General features: G+C 36.2%; 2 protein-coding genes across 3 annotated transcripts; one reads left to right on the top strand and one right to left on the bottom strand.

Annotated features, from left to right (window-relative positions):
• The first annotated feature begins 947 nt into the window (after window positions 1-947).
• Window positions 948-6,109, top strand: miox (myo-inositol oxygenase). Its single transcript, XM_049483363.1, has 10 exons — window positions 948-1,054; window positions 1,766-1,846; window positions 1,957-2,037; window positions 2,809-2,971; window positions 3,277-3,344; window positions 3,438-3,547; window positions 3,799-3,866; window positions 4,726-4,775; window positions 4,902-5,014; window positions 5,546-6,109. Exons 1-10 carry the CDS (start codon window positions 1,037-1,039, stop codon window positions 5,652-5,654), a joined length of 861 nt encoding a protein of 286 aa, XP_049339320.1. The 5' UTR covers window positions 948-1,036; the 3' UTR covers window positions 5,655-6,109.
• A 517-nt stretch (window positions 6,110-6,626) lies between these two features.
• lmf2a (lipase maturation factor 2a) lies at window positions 6,627-17,489 on the bottom strand. Of its 2 annotated transcripts, XM_022679528.2 has the most exons (14): window positions 17,287-17,489; window positions 16,338-16,591; window positions 15,645-15,673; window positions 15,246-15,436; window positions 14,094-14,272; window positions 13,843-13,981; window positions 13,066-13,200; window positions 12,512-12,617; window positions 12,042-12,138; window positions 11,626-11,808; window positions 10,879-11,047; window positions 10,669-10,780; window positions 10,405-10,513; window positions 6,627-9,144 (listed from the first exon to the last, which is right to left on the bottom strand). In XM_022679528.2, exons 1-14 carry the CDS (start codon window positions 17,378-17,380, stop codon window positions 8,647-8,649), a joined length of 2,295 nt encoding a protein of 764 aa, XP_022535249.2. In that variant the 5' UTR covers window positions 17,381-17,489; the 3' UTR covers window positions 6,627-8,646. The 2 variants fall into 2 exon arrangements, with proteins under 2 accessions (XP_022535249.2, XP_022535251.2); XM_022679530.2 differs by lacking the exons at window positions 10,405-10,513; window positions 10,669-10,780; window positions 10,879-11,047.
• Between the last annotated feature and the right edge of the window lie 357 nt (window positions 17,490-17,846).

Below are 17,846 nucleotides of genomic sequence, written 5' to 3'. Positions count from 1 at the left end.
CACCAGCAGCCAATAAAAAAGAGGGGTGTTACAGCAATGTAGAGAAAAAAAACAAACATGAGCTGACTATCCCATCCCTCTTAACACTCTCACCACCACACACAGGGTTAAAAACACATTGCTTCATTTCTGTTACAATGAATCTGTGCAGAATATTGCATACAAGTCAAGTCAAGTCAAGTCAAGTAGTTTTATTGTCAATGCTGCATATGTACAGGACATACATAGAATTGAAATTACGTTACTCTCCTACATACTTACAGTAATTCTCCAGACCCTGTATTTTAAATCTACTCTTCATCATTCTTACAACTACATCACTGTTATAATTAACATGAAAAAGACAAAAAAATTAAACACAGTAGGACTCCATAAGATATATTACCAGATAATTCACAATAATTTCTACATTAATTCAGATTAATAACTAAATAATAAACCCAGGGTGTAAAGGGTTAACAATGTGGCTCATGTCAACACTTCAATTCCCCAATGACTGACCTGGAGCTACACGGCTAACCTGAATGAAGGACAAGGCAACATCTCAGCACGACTGTTCATCACTTAAAATCCAAAGCCGCTTTAACCAGAACAATCCACACAAACACACACACACACACACACACACAAGTAAGATATTCCTTAGTCAATGAGTGAGTCTCAGTTAAAATGTCCCAAAACCTCTTAGTCACAGAGTGATTAGTATCCAGTGTCCAGTCTGGACCGGCTCCACTTGGGTTAAAATCTTACCCCCAGTGCTGTTAAACACAGCAAAGAGCTGCAGACATATGTATGCCAACAAATCAAACACAAACACGCTCACAAAGGCACGTATGCACACTCACCAAAAAAACATATTCTCTGAAACAGAGTGGAAGTTAAAGTGTCACTACTCTAACTCCATCTAGGCTGTGTTTGCCATGTGTGTGTGTGTTTGGGTGTGCATTGATAAAAAGGGCAGTCAGGAGACAAGATACTGAAACACATCATTCACTTTCATCAAACACAAGAAGCTTGAAGAACACCCTCATTAAAAATGAGGGTGGTTAACCTGGTGAGTAGCTACACACTCTACACACTTTTTTGTTTCAACTCCCCATATTCAAAAGAGTCTTTTTATTATTTTTATTCTACAATATTGAATAGATTACAAAGTGAAGTTTCAATTTTTTTGTGCACATTTTTTATATATTAACATCTGTCATGCAATAAACACTTTTATCTTCAAATTAACTTTTTTACAGATTACAAAAAACTTTCAGCAGAAAGTCATTAACCCAATTTGGAGCATTTCTGATGGTTCACTAATTTAATTAAATTTAATTAAATAATAATGGTCAGATTTGCAATTTGCCAAAAAGTGAAAAACAGCAGAAATGCTTTGCTTAAAAGTGACAATATGTATAACTTTTAGTGAGCAAATGCAATTTCAAATATAGCTTCTGTCCAACAAAAAAAAATCTCCATTTTATCAACATTTTCACACTGGCTGTACCCAGACTATACCATTAAAAATTAAGGTTTTTCTCTTCTCTTTTGGAGAGACAAGGTTTTTGAATGACAGTAATGATATAAATACAAGTAGATTTTATATATATATATATATATATATATATATATATATATATATATATATATATATATAAATAGCCACATTCATGTACCTATATTATAGAATTTGTGTTATAATAATGTTAAAAGTAAATTACCATATTTTTGTTGGAAATTAAAATTTCTGCCACTTCCTTGTTTTCCTCTGTAACAGGGTCCAGACCCCTCACTTGCGTACCGCCCTGAGTACCTGCTTAAAGATGCCAAAGACCAATCTCAATTCAGAAACTTTGAGGTAAAATAACTCAAATGAAATGTCTAAAAAACTGTCTGAACAAAAATTACTATTTTTACAGTATTTTAAAAGCATCCTTGGCATTGCTCTTCTGTATGTATGTGAGACAGAGTGGAGAACTGTTTGACCGCGTGTTTACCACATACAAACTGATGCACACACACCAGACCCTGGACTTTGTCAAACAGAAGGTCAGTTATCTTTACTGTGATTGTCCCTAATCAGTCACTCACTCAGAGCCAGTCACACTGAATAAACCGGTATCACTGAACAGTGATGAAATCAGTAACATATTTAGGAAACACAGACTAAGTGTTTAAAGTTTAATTTCAACATTTATAAATAATGTATTCACTTTTCCTTAAGATCTATTTATTGTGATCTATTCATTGTGATCTTTAACAGAGAAAATCACTAATAATCACAGCAGAAATAATGTGCAAATAGGGTAAATAATCTTCTTAATTTTATATTGATATCAATATGAAAAATAAAAAGCCAATCCCTGTACCTAAAAACTTCTGAAAAATGAATCTTCCACTTGTGCTGTGCCCTGAATTAAATGTCCCTCAGTGACAGATGCTCTAAATACTTTATATTGAAATATGAGAAATGAGCTTAAAGTTCATATAACCATTGTTGAAATATTTTCTTTTGCAATATATATTTATATTAAAACATTCTTCGGCCCTAAAAAAAATTGTCGCCTTCTTCATATGTAATTATTTATTGTTACCTAAATTCACGTTATTAAATTTATTTCTTAGATTGTATTAATAAAAAAATGTAAATAATCTCGTTCAGATGCGTAATCTTTTGAAAAGTCTTATTTCAATCCAATTTCACAGTTTACAAAACAATCACAGAAAACTTGAGACAGTAGGTTTTACTGTAGAAAAACAAATGAACTCATTATATAATCATTTCTATTTGCTGTTCCAAACCCCTGACCTGTGCTCCAGCACGCTGAATGGGCGGGCTGTACTCACTCTCGTATGACTGTGATGGAGAGCATTGACTGTCTGGACCAGCTGATCGATGAATCCGACCCTGACGTTGATTTCCCCAACTCTTTTCATGCCTTCCAAACTGCTGAGGGCATCCGCAGGGAACACCCAGACAAGGGTGAGGGACCAGTATGTCAAATCACCCACACCGACCTGCATGAACTTCAGAGAGGCAGACGTTACAGTTACATTTACAAAAACATCAATAATAACAAACGATTAAGGGTATGATTAAAACTTTAATATTATGAGGCAGTTTCCCATACAGGGATAAAGACTAATCATAACCTATACTTTCCTTTCAACATCCATTACGAATTCTGTAATATCCAGCATTAGATTTAACCCGTCTGAAAAACTGCTTCTAAAATCTCACAGTGGTACACTGAAAAGACTCATCTGTCTTCTTCACTCTTTCTCCAGACTGGTTTCAACTGGTTGGTTTGATCCATGACATTGGGAAAATCATGGCCCTTTGGGGAGAGCCGCAGGTAAAGCTCACTAACTCAGAATAACTCGCCTACAGCATTAATTAACCTGAAGCAGTTACCCGCAGGTGACTACAGGATGTGTTTATGTTAAAGTGGGCAGTGGTTGGAGACACATACCCTGTAGGCTGCAGGTTCCAGAACTCTATCGTTTTCAGAGAGACTACATTTGTGGAAAATCCAGATGACAAGAACAGCAGCCTCAAGTTTGTCAGCATTACTTTCATACAAACTCCTACAGACAGTAGCTTTTCCAATCCAATCAGATAAATTATATAGATTCTTTGTATTCTATTCATAATTCTTTATGTTAGAAGTAACTTTGCAGATCTGTAACTGGAACTTGTTCTTTAGTCTGCATGGATTAAAAAAAACCTTCTAAAACAGTCTCTCTAAATGAGAAAAAACACTTCCAAAATTATCTAATCCAGCATTGTTATTTACTTTTGTTCTACAGCACAGAGTGTGGGATTTATAAAACTAACTGTGGACTTGAGAATGTTTTCATGTCTTGGGGACACGATGGTGAGTACAGCAAGTGCATGCACAGTTTGTGTTGTTCATCCTTTTAGTCATTCAATTTTGTGACTTGACTGTGTATGTTGGAAATATTCTTCATTTTCATCTGAAAAAAGAGACCACTTCAGTTTCTGAATCAGTTTCTCTGATTTTGCTATTTATAGGTATATGTTTAAGTAAATTAAACATTGTTGTTTTATTATATAATCTACTGACAAAATTTCCTCCAAATTCCAAATACAAAAATTGTCATTTAGAGCATTTATTTGCAGAAAATGAGAAATGGCTGAAATAAGAAACAAGATCCAGAGCTTTCAGACCTCAAATAATGCAAAGAAAACAAGTTCTTATTTATAAAGGTTTAAGAGTTCATAAATCAATGTTTGGTGGAATAACGCTGGTTTTTAATCACAGTTTTCATGCATCTTGGCATGTTCTCCTCCACCAGTCTTACACACTGCTTACTACAACTTTATGCCACTCCTGGTGCAAAAGTTCAGGCAGTACAGCATTGTTCCATGGTTGTGATCATCAATCTTCCTTTTAATTGTATTCCAGAGGTTTTCAATTTCAGAAAATCAAAGAAACTAATCAATTTTAAGTGGTCTCTTATTTCTTTCCAGAGCTGTATTGTAAAGGGATAGATACATACATGTACATAGCAGTTTTTCATTTACTAGAATAGTTAATTGTATGTTATTTTATGAATGAAATAAATGTTCCATAATTGAAATCTGCTTTTTTTCCTCCAAACATCACACATATCAGATTTTCATATGGACATGTATACATGGCTCATATCATATGCCAGTGCTCATATTGACAACAAGAACATAGAAGTTAATGAACTGTTCGTCTATTTCAGAGTATTTGTACCAAGTGATGAAATTTAACAAGTGTCCGATCCCAGAGGAGGTTAGTGTTTACTTTATGACCATTTTCTTAAACATGAAAACAGACGTATAATTATTTTCCTGTAATATTGTTACTCTGGTCTGCACAGATTACTTACCTATGCTCTGTCTTTCACATTTCTCTCAGGGTCTGTATATGATCCGGTTCCACTCGTTCTACCCCTGGCATTCTCACGGAAACTACATGCACCTGTGCAACGAGAAAGATCTGAAGATGCTGCCCTGGGTCAAAGAGTTTAAGTATGCACTTAATTTACCTTTCACACACACATACAGCACACTGTATAAAACTTGTAAAAATCTTGTGTCCTAAACCACTAAAACGTTGCAGGTTAGAGAAGATTTGGAAGCAATATAACAAGTTGAGAAATGCATAAAAACTGCGCAAAACTGACACTGCAATATATATTGTGAAATTTTAAAATACAGGTACTTTAAACAGAATTGAACTAACACGCTGTGATATTAATAATACAAAATTCAGTGTTAAGAAAACATTGTGGCTTTAACCTGGCTATTAGCATCACAGATAACCCCCTATTCTAGGCCTCATGAATCAGGTTCAGAAAAACGTATAACTGACAATACACGTCATTGCAAACAACAACACTTACTCTACATACCGTACATGTTTCTCTTGGCCTGTCACCTATCAGAGAGTAATCCAGCTCAAACACATTTATTGTCTGAGCTAAACTATGTAAACACTAAACTATAAAACAGTGAAGAGCTCTTTACTGAAGTGTGATATGTATGTGTTTCTCTCCACAGCAAGTTTGATTTATACACTAAAAGCACAGAGCTGCCTGATGTGGAACAGCTGAAGCCATATTACCAGTCTCTTATTGACAAGTACTGTCCAGGAGTGCTGTCCTGGTGAACACGCACCACAATCTGCACAATCAGCAGTATCTGAAGTACCACAATATATGATGTAGCGCTCACAGAATGGAGTTTGTTCAAAGAAGTCTCTGATCTATAGTAAAGCTTGTATACAATTTAAAGGAAAAAGAAAGGGCTTGCAAATCTGATATAAGCAATCTAATGTTAAGAGCCTTGTGTTTCTCTGCCATACTGATTAAACCATCATTTTCACTGTATACCAATGTGTTTTATAAGGCCATTTAGTAACATTGTCACTGTATCCTGTTGTGTAAAGACTTTTTGCAAAGCCTTCATGCATCACCTCTTCTCTGTATACTGATATTTAAGAGTCAAATAAGGCCATGGAATCTTATAAGGCCATGCTTTGGTATATTCACAGTATAACAAAATGTATCAGAGACTTATAAGGTAATTGAATCACATTCACAGTATACTAAAATAATAAAAACTTTTTGTTTCCCTGTATACTAAAGTGTGTAAATTGTTTAACAAGGCCATTTAATCTCCTCTTTACTATATACTAAAGTGTAAAAGAGTGTTTTATGGTCCTTTAATTCACTCTCCCATGTATGCTGATGTGTAAAGTTATAAATCCATTTATTTACTTCTTCACTGAGATGTAATGGAATCTAATGCTCACCTCCCCAATATCTACAGCACTTTCCCTCTATCTCTGTTATTTTCTTGCAAATCCATCATCACTATCACCATCACCATTACTATTATCTGAAATACAAAGAAGATACATTAATCAAAAAACGCATCTAAACTACTACACAGATTTAAACATCTGCCGAACACACATATTCACTGTTAATTTATCTCATATTATTCTTTCTTTTTAACAGCTTGTCAGGTCTTAACGTCTTACTTTCAGTCTCCTGTCCTCTCTCCCTGCAATTAGAAGGCAAAAATGGCTATTTAACATATGCATTGCTTTGTTAATCTTTAACAAATTCAAACAGTGTAAAATAATAGCTTTTTTATTTTATGTTTTTTTTTTTATAAATGATACAAAATGTGTTTCTTTTAAAAGATTACAAGGCTGAGGAAAAAAGGCAAACAGGAAAGAAGTGCAAACTTTAGAAAAAGAAGGGGAATATCAACAGATATACACACAATACAGACAAAACACACCACAGCATGAACATTGAGTCTAGCAGATAAACAGTGACCAGCTTGATTGAAAGGCAGTGTGAATTATAACTTTCAGCAAACATATACAAATCAGCAAGGTTCTGGAAGATTCCCAAGCTTCCATTTCCATTTTAAACATTCTGACCAGTCAGAATAATATGTTTTTTTAGTGTCAGGAATGTCTGTGAACCTCTAGTACACAGCCTATTCAGGTGTTTCGCTGCAGGATATTCAACTGACTGTTCTCATAATCATTCAGAACCCTGATGGAAGTTGATAATACTGAAATGTTTATAATCATAAGGCAGGAGGCAAATGCTACAAAGGCTGGCCGGCCCTGGAAAGACAGAATTAAAAATTCTTTACATTTATGGGTTCTGCCCCAATTCCACTGGAGGTAATAAAATGACCCTACATAGAATCCTAAAAGAAAAGCTGCTACAATTGGTATTTTTTATGATTCAGTCCAAGGATCTTCTTTGGTTCCAGAAAGAACCCTTTCTGTATCAGATCAGATCAGTGAGTCTTCTCTGAAAATATATTTAGTACTTCTATGGCATCACCTGTAGTATCCTTATTTTTAGGTGCATACAGCCATGTTCAGATTTTCAGCCCAAAAGACATGTTTTGGCATATCTAGATTGTAATGTACAGACACAAATCTGATCTGATCGCTTGCAAATAACAGTGTGCATAGTCTTAACTCAATCTCACCATCCCGAAAAAGAAATCTCCCATGATTTTGATAAATAAATGTTTTTTTTTTCTGTTTCGTCTGCAATCTGAACATAGCCTAAGATACACAGTGTGCGCATGTATATGTTAAATAAAAAGTCAGTGACATGGTCAAAAGCAGAGAAGTCTCACACAGTGTGAAACTACATGTTCTATAAGCAGCATTTTTTTTCCCTTTTTAAACACACATGCACCAAAATTATTTACATCACCTTAAACAAGTCTAATAACCTTTGGAAAGACAGTGACTAGTGCAACATTCCCTGTTCAATATTTAATAAATGCTCAGGCAGTAGGGGCTTAAATAAATATTTACCTTAAATTAATGTTTGATTTAAAGGACAGCAAAAGCCTGTGTGAAAACCTTCTGATGTAGTGTATTGATTAGTTTGTTTATATGGCCTTATTTAGCAAAACTCCTAGTCCATCATCCATGACCAGGGGTTCACATTCCTGGTCCTGTACCTCTCTGACCCCCTTCTAACAAACCAAACCTGATCCAGCTAAATCAATGCATTTACACTGATTTACACTGATCTTCATTCTGTTGAAGTGGGGTGTGTTTTTAAGCAGGAAACCACTTAAATATACAGTTTTACCATAAACTGACTAAGCTTAGGAATCACTGATGAGTTAATATAAAAAGGACAATACAGTATAAATAAAGTGATAATAAATGGAGATATCAATCAAACTTATTTTATCTACCCAACCTGGTTGGTCTACAGCAGGTGTGGGCAATGTGGGTGGAAGTGAAGCATATTTTGCTGATTTTCCTGTTCAAATAGGTCGACTATAAATCTGATAATTAACAGGAAACTTGAGTCAGGTGTGTTTAAGCAGGAAAAGCAGATAACGAGCATCTAACACTAGAGTTGGCACCTGAATTTTAGAGTTAGCTGTTCTAACAGGAGATTATTCATTTTAACTCAAGTTAAGCATCACTGGGAAACTCTACTCCACGAATAATGCACAGCTGTTGTATTCCTGTATTACTAAAAGAGATAAATATTAATAAGTGCTGGTGTTAGCAGGGGAGGGGACAGTTTCAGCAGTCTCAGCTGGACCTCTCAGATTCTCCTCTTGCAGAGTTGATTATCCTGATTAGCCCAAGTTCATTTCCTTTTCCTAACATGATCTTTCTCTTCTGAGGTTTGTTCTTCATCTTCATCATTATCATCTTCCTCATTTTCTTCACTCACATCTACGTCTTCCTCATTAGTAGCATCATCATCCTTCCCCTTTTCTTCAACCATTTCCTTAGTCTTGTCCTTCTCATCTTCTCCCTCTGCATCTTCTTCTTCTTTTTCCTTCTCTCTCTCCTCTTCATCTTCCTCCTCTTTTATATTCATATTCTTATTCTTCTTCTCCACTTTTCTCTCCTCCTTCTCTTTCTTTGCCATCTGCTCTGAAGTGGGTTGGGCAGGGCGGCAGTGTGAGTGCTGTGGAGGGCGAGTGCGTGAGCAGAGGGTGTTGACGAGACAGACCGTAGCAGCTGAACTGAAGAGTGTCCACAGCAGCAGTGGAGCAGGAACATCCCGCACATGATCACCAACAAACTTCAACGTGCGCGGAAGCCAGGTCTCTGAAGCTCGCCGCACAGGAGGCTTATCCTACAAAACACACACAGATCATGCACAATAGGAAGTATTACACCATTTTGACATATTGATATTTGTGGGTGTAACTATCTACGTCCAAGGAAGTGTTTCTACTAAGTTTTGGAGTATTGCTGTTTGATTGGTTTGCATCCAGTGTTAAAGTGTTAGTGAGGTCAGAATGCTAAATGATCACCACTGCACCTCATCTCTAACTCATCCCATACTCATACTCTGGACGGAGCATCATCATTCCAGCGAACACTGTTCCACTACTCCACAGCCAAGAGCAAAGGGGACTTTACACCCCTCTAGCTCACACTTTACTCTAAGCATTGTGGCTATAGGTTTATAGCTATCTGCTCCAAACAGTCATATTCTATTTGCAATATATCTGTATGGAATTGACAAGATTGGTGTGTACATTTTGTAACAGCCAGTATTTTGTAATGTGTACACTGTCCCTTTAAAAGACACTTACACCAAGCGCACATGGCACATGGGTAGCTATGCTGATAACGTAGAGAGGTAGAGAGTTGTTGTGCTGTAACACCAGACCTACTGGACCAATGCCCCTTTAAATTCTTCATTTTATTTTCATAGTATCGCCTTATATGTGCTTTTGTTGTCTTCTTAATTCACATATGAACTAATAAACAAGTGGAATACCGCCAGAGTGAGTCACAGTCTCTCATCTGCTCCAGTGTGCTTCGTGTTTCACCTGCCCAACAGCTCCCTATCAGGGCTGGAGTGTTACAGTTTGCACATCTGCATCAGCACTAGGTTAAACTTAAAATATCTGTAAGCATTAAAAGAGTTATCCAAACACATTTGGACATTTAGGGGTAGTTTACCATAAAGGTATTAAGCCCAGTCTTGGACTACACAGCATTTACCATTGATAGGAAAATATAGTGTGTAACTAGGCTTAATCCTTGTCTGAGAAACTTACCCATACAGTGTGTACAGTTAGACAGACAGGAAGATCCAAATATTAAAGCTAATATTTAATCTGGAATTTACAGATGTTAATATCAAATGACTATTTAACTATTTATCTATAGACATCCTAAATCAATAAAAACATTAAGAAAATATATTATGAATAAAAATCTATTAAATATATAATTACATTGTAAAGTACAGTACAGTAAATTACAACTGAAAACAATTCTTCCTTGCACTAAAAATATTCTACTTTGGAAACAAGAGAGTTTTTGTTCCAAGAGAACAAAAAGGACACTTTTCTATCTTCCTACAGTTTAGACTGCTCACCTTCAGACCATGCTGGGCAAGCATGTGCTCCAGAAAAGCATTACCCAGGTGAACAGCAGGGTAAAACTCCTCTACATAGACTCTCCTCCACCACCTCTGTGGAAACAACCTACAAAAGACACACAACGGATAAGATTCCTTAACAGTGCATATTCTACTCTTAGACTAAAAAACGTCACTCAAAAAAATTAGTTGATCACATGGTTGAAGGTTCCCAGTGATAAATGTGAATGTGCTCCAGGTTTCTGTGTTTAATTGACTCACCCGTCCTCTTTGGGTGCAGTAAACCAGTATTTGTAACGGTGAGCACGGACGTATACTGGAGGCTGCTGGCTGAACGGGTACTGAGACTCATCTGTCTGAATGAGTTTGATCACTGTTCGAAACACAGCCACAGAAACACAACATAACACTGTCAAATCACACACGTACACACACCAGATAAATAAAATAAAAACACATAACACCCCTCACCATCTCTCTTGCCCTGCAGGAGTCTGTGTACGAGGCTGCTGAACCAGGGGCTCTGGGTCTGGGGTCCCAGGGCTGCAAACCACATCTGCCAGTCCAGTCTAGGCTGGTGTGGGGTCACAACTGGAGGTGCTCTACTAACATTCCCTGGTTTATACGTGAACTCTATCTCCTAAAGAACAAATAAGGAAGCGGTTTACCAGAAAAATAATATAGAGTGGAATAAAAATAACAAGGTTCAAGTGTTTATTATAGAAAACATATTTTACTTCTTCAAATAAAGATATTAAGATTAAGACTTAAAATAGTGATTCACACATTACACTTATATTAAAGGTCTCATTTATTATGTATAGAAAAAATGTATCACCCAACCAACTCCACACTAGATTTCAAAATAGTTTTTCCTCTTTTTTGCCCACAAAATTAATAGCTTAAAAGTATGTGTAGTTTTTGTTTTAAGAAAAACTATTATACAGCTTTAAAAAAAATAAACATTTATTTTAAATACTGAAAATTAGTTTCCCAGCAGACACACACCAACAAAGCACAGTACTGGTCTGTAATAAATATTTTCACCTAATCATCTGAACACCAAAAGTGTGTTTCTTGCAAATTTAATAATAATAATAATAATAATAATAATAATAATCTACACTTTTAGTAAAACTGTGAGGAAATTGTTTTAAATATATATACACTCACCTCACTGAAAGCATAATGAAAACAGTTTTAACCTTCAACACTTACTATCCAAGTGCTGCCATCCATACTGCCCTCGATGACCACCTCAGGTCGGCCCCCGACTCCAGTCATCCTCCGGAACAGACCATAAGAGTTAACCAGCTGGTACCGATCAGACTGCTCATATGCTTTGCGCACTCCAGGCCAGATATTACTGTTAGCCTCATACTCTATGAAGGTGTAGGGAACCTGCACACATTTAGACACGAGCAACATTTACTCATATATATATTACACATTTACAGCATAACCTTTATACAATTTAACTTTATGTACAAACTAATAAAAGTGTATATATATATATATATATATATATATATATATATATATATATATATATATATATATATATATATATATATATATACATACACACAATCTAGTAATCTAGTGCTTTTAAAAATGTTATAAAGGCTACTGACCAAACTAATGGCAAACATTGAGGCTGTGGCTACAGCAAAGACTGCCCAATGCACAGTGCTCCACAGGCGCCAGAATACACCCTTTAAACACGCACTTCTGAAACACACAGAGAATACACACATTACACACATACACAATGCTTTCTGCATGTTCCTGTTTATTAAACAATAAAATAAAGAGCATGAGCAGAGGGCAGCAGTCCACCTGCAACCCAAACCAGACCAGACCAACCCCATTTGGCTAATAAAGAATTTCTAGAGGCAATAAACTAATGGACAAAATCAATTTGGAGAAGAACAAGTAGATCTACAGAAGCACGGTTTAGAAGATTGCTTTACAATTTTCCAAACAGTTGCATTACAGTGCCATCTGCAGGACATCCCTCCAGATAATATACACCAGTGCATGGATTGCTACACACCTGAAAAACACTGTAAGGAAGTAAATACATACATAAATAAATACTCACTTGAATTTGGCAGTGACAATCTCCCAGGTAAGAGAGAGAACCCCAATCCAAATACTGGGAACCGTGACCAACTTCAAAAATCTATTAAACTCAAAATGGGTGAAAGCTACAAAAGACAAAAATAAAAAAGCCATGTTTTAATCAACCAGTCCATATCATTATCAACCTTTATTGAGCTTTGCACTGTATGTGACCCTTATTCACAATGTAGCCATGCAGATACATGAAATACAAATAGACAGTTAAAATATTAACATTTAAAATAGATTAAAGAAATCATGATAAAACAAGTGGCAAGATAAATAATGATATTAAAAAACAGAATAAAATAAATACATAAATAATAAGAGGTGATATTAAATAAAATAAAATACTTATCACCGAAAGAAAGGTATAAAAAACTAAATTAAATTTAATTTAATCAAAGCTTATGAATTATCTAGTTTGCCAAATGAAAGATGGCCGTCAATCTGTTTTGGTCCCAACATTTCTGATTGGTCCTTACTCTCTAACTTACTCTACAATTACATAATTTTTTTTAAAAATGTCCCCACCTGTTTTAGAAGAGACACTTTTCTTGTCCCAGTCTACTTTTAGGTCAAAGTAAAGGAAAGTCCAGTAGGCAAGCAGTGCATACACAGCCAGTTCAACCAGCAAACAAAACCGTGACAGAAGGGTCTGCAGGGATGCTGCAAAGAGCAAACAAGATTATAAAGCAAGATTTTTTTTGTATATCTGCACTTTTCAATGCAATTCAATGGATTAAACATAGACATGTCAAATGTCATGGGACATCAGACTATGAAAGCTAAAGAATGCTGCACTGTCCTGAGGGATATGTATGGGGGCCCCTGAATGTGGATGTGATTTCTGGCAGAGTCACTTGTCTGTTTTAATTGGCCAATTCATGATCATTACCACTCACTGCACTGTCCACTGTGTGTGAAAATGTCTTCCATCACATATTCCCACTAAACACAGGACACTGAAGAATGTTAAATCTTTACACAACTTAGAAAATGGAATGTCCCATTTCTCTGGCACTCACTAGTAGGACTCACTTTTACCTCTGTAATTCACATTGCCTTGCCATGAGCACACTGGCCTGTGTTTAACCTCTCTCACAAGAGAATACATCACAAAATATACAGGTTTGGGCACTTTCTGATCATTTCACATACTGCAATCCCACGATTTCTAGCATGCCAATGTAGATTTCAGATTGTAAATTATATTAGATGTTATACAGATTACACAGAAGATTATTTAAAAGACATTAACGCAATACAAGTTGTATAATACAGTGAAGGTAAAACAGAGGCAGCTCTTACTTCGTTCTTCCCGTGGCGTGCGTCTGCAGAGCCAGAAGTTTACATGCTCGTCGTCCAGTAAAGAAAAGCACAGTACGATGGTCAGCAGATTAAAGAAGTTGTAATTTCCTGACAGGATAATCAAAACCTGTAGTAAGACCTGCACAACCACACAGAGACATACAAATCACCACAAAATCCATAAACAATCAAATCACACAAAAACTCTAAACCAGTAATACTGGAGGCTTGAGAATAAAAACGACACTCACCTGCATATAAAAGGCAGTCAGTCTGTGTCTGCGGATGGGGCTGAAGAAGAGGAAAGGGCCGCCGATCTCAATGACGTACGTGCCCACCACACTAAGCTTCTGGAACCAAACTGGCAGCTGGTGAGCAAACCAGGCCAGAGGTGTGGGGATGCACTGGGTCTCATAGTGATAGGTCACAGCTGTGAACACAAGAAAACCAGTCATAAATAGGTTAATCAGATGCTAATTTTTACAAAACTTTTTTTTTTTTTTTTACAAAAGTCTTTAATCTATTTACTAATAGTGGGTGATATGACCCTAAAATATTGTTACAATATTTCAGGGTATTTCTGTGATAAAAATATTCTTGGCGATATGAAAAACATTATTTTTTTTATTATAAGAATATACTACTGCAAAAAAATATGAATACGTTTTACTTAGAATAAATATATCAGTTTAAAGCTTTTAGTAGAAAAAAAAAATCTATAAACGTTTTGGTCATCTCATAAGAAGTTACTTAAAGACTTATTATTTTATGCAAAATCAGTTTAACAGAATAGAAAATGTAGCAAAAATAACTAAAATCTAACACAAAGCTTAATACATTGCAAGCAAACAATTAAAAGTAAATACAGTACATAGAGAAACAAATACAGAATACACAGCTTTTAAGAATATCATGTTATAGAGTTTTTATTGCTTCAAAAATGCATGATATTATAAAAATACGATATAACACACTCACACTATACTGTGAATTTTGCTTCTACATTTTTTCACCTTGCAAAAGTAACCATTTTACAGCTTTGCAATTAATCAATTAAGCTATCTCCCCCCATCGTGAACACAAATGCTTCAACATGATTCTGGAGGAGTTGTTGAGTGCTGCTGTTTGCCTGCTTTCTGGACAAGTTTCTCCTGCTGTAAGAATTTCCCTGTTAGCCACAGCCCTCCTAACCCCTTTGTTCCATAACATGTAAAATCAGAACAGTGTGAATTCTTTGGTATTACACATCAAGAAAGATCTGAGGGATGTATTTATTTTCTTTGTGTCTCCACTGTTTGCACAAAAGAGGCTTAAGTGTATAATATATTGAAATCGCCAAAGTTGTAACACAGTTAGACTGCATTGTTTGGGTCTGCTTTATCCAATATATAGATTTGGCTCACCTGTGAGGCCCCACCAGGTGGGGCAACGGCTGGTCAGCTTCACTACACCCGAAGCAAACATCAGCCGAAACAGCAGCCAGCGCACCAGCCAGAAGGTCATGTTGTCATGGGCATGCAACCTCCACCCCCAGGGCATGTTCATGGGGGCAACAAGGATGGCCAGAAAGCCCACCTCCAACAACAGATTATCCCTGAGAGAGAGAGAGAGAGAACAACATTGAGAGAGAGTGAATGACTGGAAGCAATTCACACCACAGTGTGTTTCACAGATGTGTATTACAAAACTGTTTTGTTATTCCAGTTGCATAGCAGCTTCACAACGTCAAAGAAAGCAACACACGAATGTTGAACTTAAGCCACCACACACAGGCCATCACGATAAGCTAAAACTTTACTCACCACTGGAAGTACAAGAAGACCTGTCCCACCTGTTGAAAAAAAACAGCAGGTAAAAAGGTGCAACCAACATCAGCAGCATCAGATCTGCAGTCTATACGATTGCTTGATACCAAACAATACTATGGCCAGTAATAAAATCAATACTCAATAAATAAATTAGTCTGGAGTGGTCAGTTAACACTGGACAATAGCTACCACTGTTTTAGTATTGGAACTGGTACCAATTCTTAGAGAATCATTTTGTTTGCATTTTCTTTTATGTTTTATGTTAAAGCAGGGCCCATTATATTTTTATATATAAAAAATAAGTTTTATTGGATTATGCTATTGATGCAAAATTATGCTATTGATAATGCATTATTTGCATTAATGATTGGAGTGAAATCCATGTTATTAGGTAAATAAAATCAATAATCTGGTACATACTGTCATGTAAAATCAGTATGATTTTTTTGTATTAAACAGAAAAGGTTTCAAAATGTCTTTTATTCTTTGATGTCTGACATTCTTTGATGTGACTATTGCTAAAACAATATATAAAGAATTTCTAGTTTTAAGAAGAAATATCTGAAGAACGATCAGTGAATTCTGCCCCAGATCCTAGTTTTCCTGCCCCAACAACATGTTCAAATCAGGAAAACGAAACAACGAAGTGCAGACATGGAAAAATGCAAAAGGTGAGTTAAAGAGAACCTGATAGAGTGACAGGTAGAGCATCCAAAGCACCAGGTAGACCCTGCAGTCTCTGAGCGTGGGGATAGCTGTAGCTGCCAGGCTCAGCAGAGCTCCACTCAGACTCAGCAGCTCCATGCACTGCTGGGTGTCGAGACCAAGCCTGGGACCAAACCACAGTAAGGTGGGAGAGTCTGTCAACTGCTCCCATACACTCTTCCCAGAGACTCTGAGCATCCAACGAGCTGGCAGCAGACCCTCATTACCATAAAGACCTTGGGAGACAGGAAGAAGGGCAGGTCTAAATATCTAAATATATATGCTGGACACTCACTCACACCAACCTAGATGTCAGTCTAACGTAAGCCTTATATTGTGGAGAACAGGGATGGTAAATTTAGTAAAATAATGTTACAATATTTTAGGGTACTTTTGCAATAATAATATTCCTGGTGAAAATATATATATTAAATTTTACATACTACTGCACTAACATTTGACAATAACAGAATAAAAATGTAACATAGAACATAATGTTTAAACTACCAGTGTATAACAAGTGTATGCATATACAATTTAAACAACTTTTAAAAAGCTTTAAAGCTTGACCGTAAATACAACAAAATCCAAAGTAGTATCATTATTATTGCAACATCAATTTCTTTATATTGTCTCAAAAATATATAACTTAATACAATAGGGGCACACCCTTCCTTTTAAGTAAAATTTTTTGATTAGTTGAACATTCACTATAGCATTGCTTAAACATTTTATTTCAATATGTATATAAACAGACAGATAAGAGTTTACGTGTGTTAAACATGCCTGTCTTCACTCCTGACCCGCTTTCTCTAACTTTAGCTATAATAAACAGTTATATCTCAGTTTATGATACATGGAGAGATTCCTATGTTACTATACAACATTGTTGGCTATGTGACCTAACGCTGGAGTTTTATCAGAGCCTCACCTGGAATCTGCACGTAAACAGAAGCAAAGGCAAACATGTAGACAGCAGATAGGCACCACAGGAACATGTGCCGAGCTAATCTCGTTTCTCCCATTTTTCTGAAAATGTTTTAAAACATACAGAGCCCAGAATCTTCACGCTCCGTGGAGGAGTTCAGCAGAAAGCCGTGTTAAAAACACTCCAGCAGACACGTCGCCCAGGGGCTTTTATTATGGAAGACAAGCAGAGACGCCACTGCGCATGCGCCGGTTCGTCCATGCAGCAGAGACCTATCTGTTTAAAGTCATATTTCATCATTGCGGGATTTGTGAATTTCATTGCTATAAAAATAAATACTGTTCTTTTGAAATATGTTCATACTATGTTTTGCAAACACTAGAGTGCGCTCCCGAGTCCAAAAATGAATGGGTTCATATGGGGCTCATAAGCAAAATCATAGTTTGTTATATATGCTTGTCTTTTAACTAAACAATGAATGTGCTTGTTTATCAGATGAGCTTTTAAATGTTACTTTGTGGATCTCCATGTGTAATTTTGGACAGCACAAACTGTCATTTCAG

This window comes from Astyanax mexicanus, chromosome 9, assembly GCF_023375975.1.
Source record: "Astyanax mexicanus isolate ESR-SI-001 chromosome 9, AstMex3_surface, whole genome shotgun sequence".
Classification (NCBI taxonomy): domain Eukaryota; kingdom Metazoa; phylum Chordata; class Actinopteri; order Characiformes; family Acestrorhamphidae; genus Astyanax; species Astyanax mexicanus.
Note: the sequence above shows the minus strand (reverse complement) of the source record. Positions and strands in the feature narration are given on the sequence as shown.

Excerpts from the sequence above, each read along its gene's own strand:
- miox (XM_049483363.1), top strand. Across the intron at positions 1,847-1,956 it reads CTCAATTCAGAAACTTTGAG|AGTGGAGAACTGTTTGACCG; the intron begins GTAAAATAACTC and ends TATGTGAGACAG. Across the intron at positions 2,972-3,276 it reads CAGGGAACACCCAGACAAGG|ACTGGTTTCAACTGGTTGGT; the intron begins GTGAGGGACCAG and ends CTCTTTCTCCAG.
- lmf2a (XM_022679528.2), bottom strand. The coding sequence starts at position 17,380 with ATGGGAGAAACGAGATTAGCTCGGCACATGTTCCTGTGGTGCCTATCT. Across the intron at positions 14,273-15,245 it reads CACCTGGTGGGGCCTCACAG|CTGTGACCTATCACTATGAG; the intron begins GTGAGCCAAATC and ends TTGTGTTCACAG. Across the intron at positions 12,139-12,511 it reads ATTGTCACTGCCAAATTCAA|AAGTGCGTGTTTAAAGGGTG; the intron begins GTGAGTATTTAT and ends TGTGTGTTTCAG.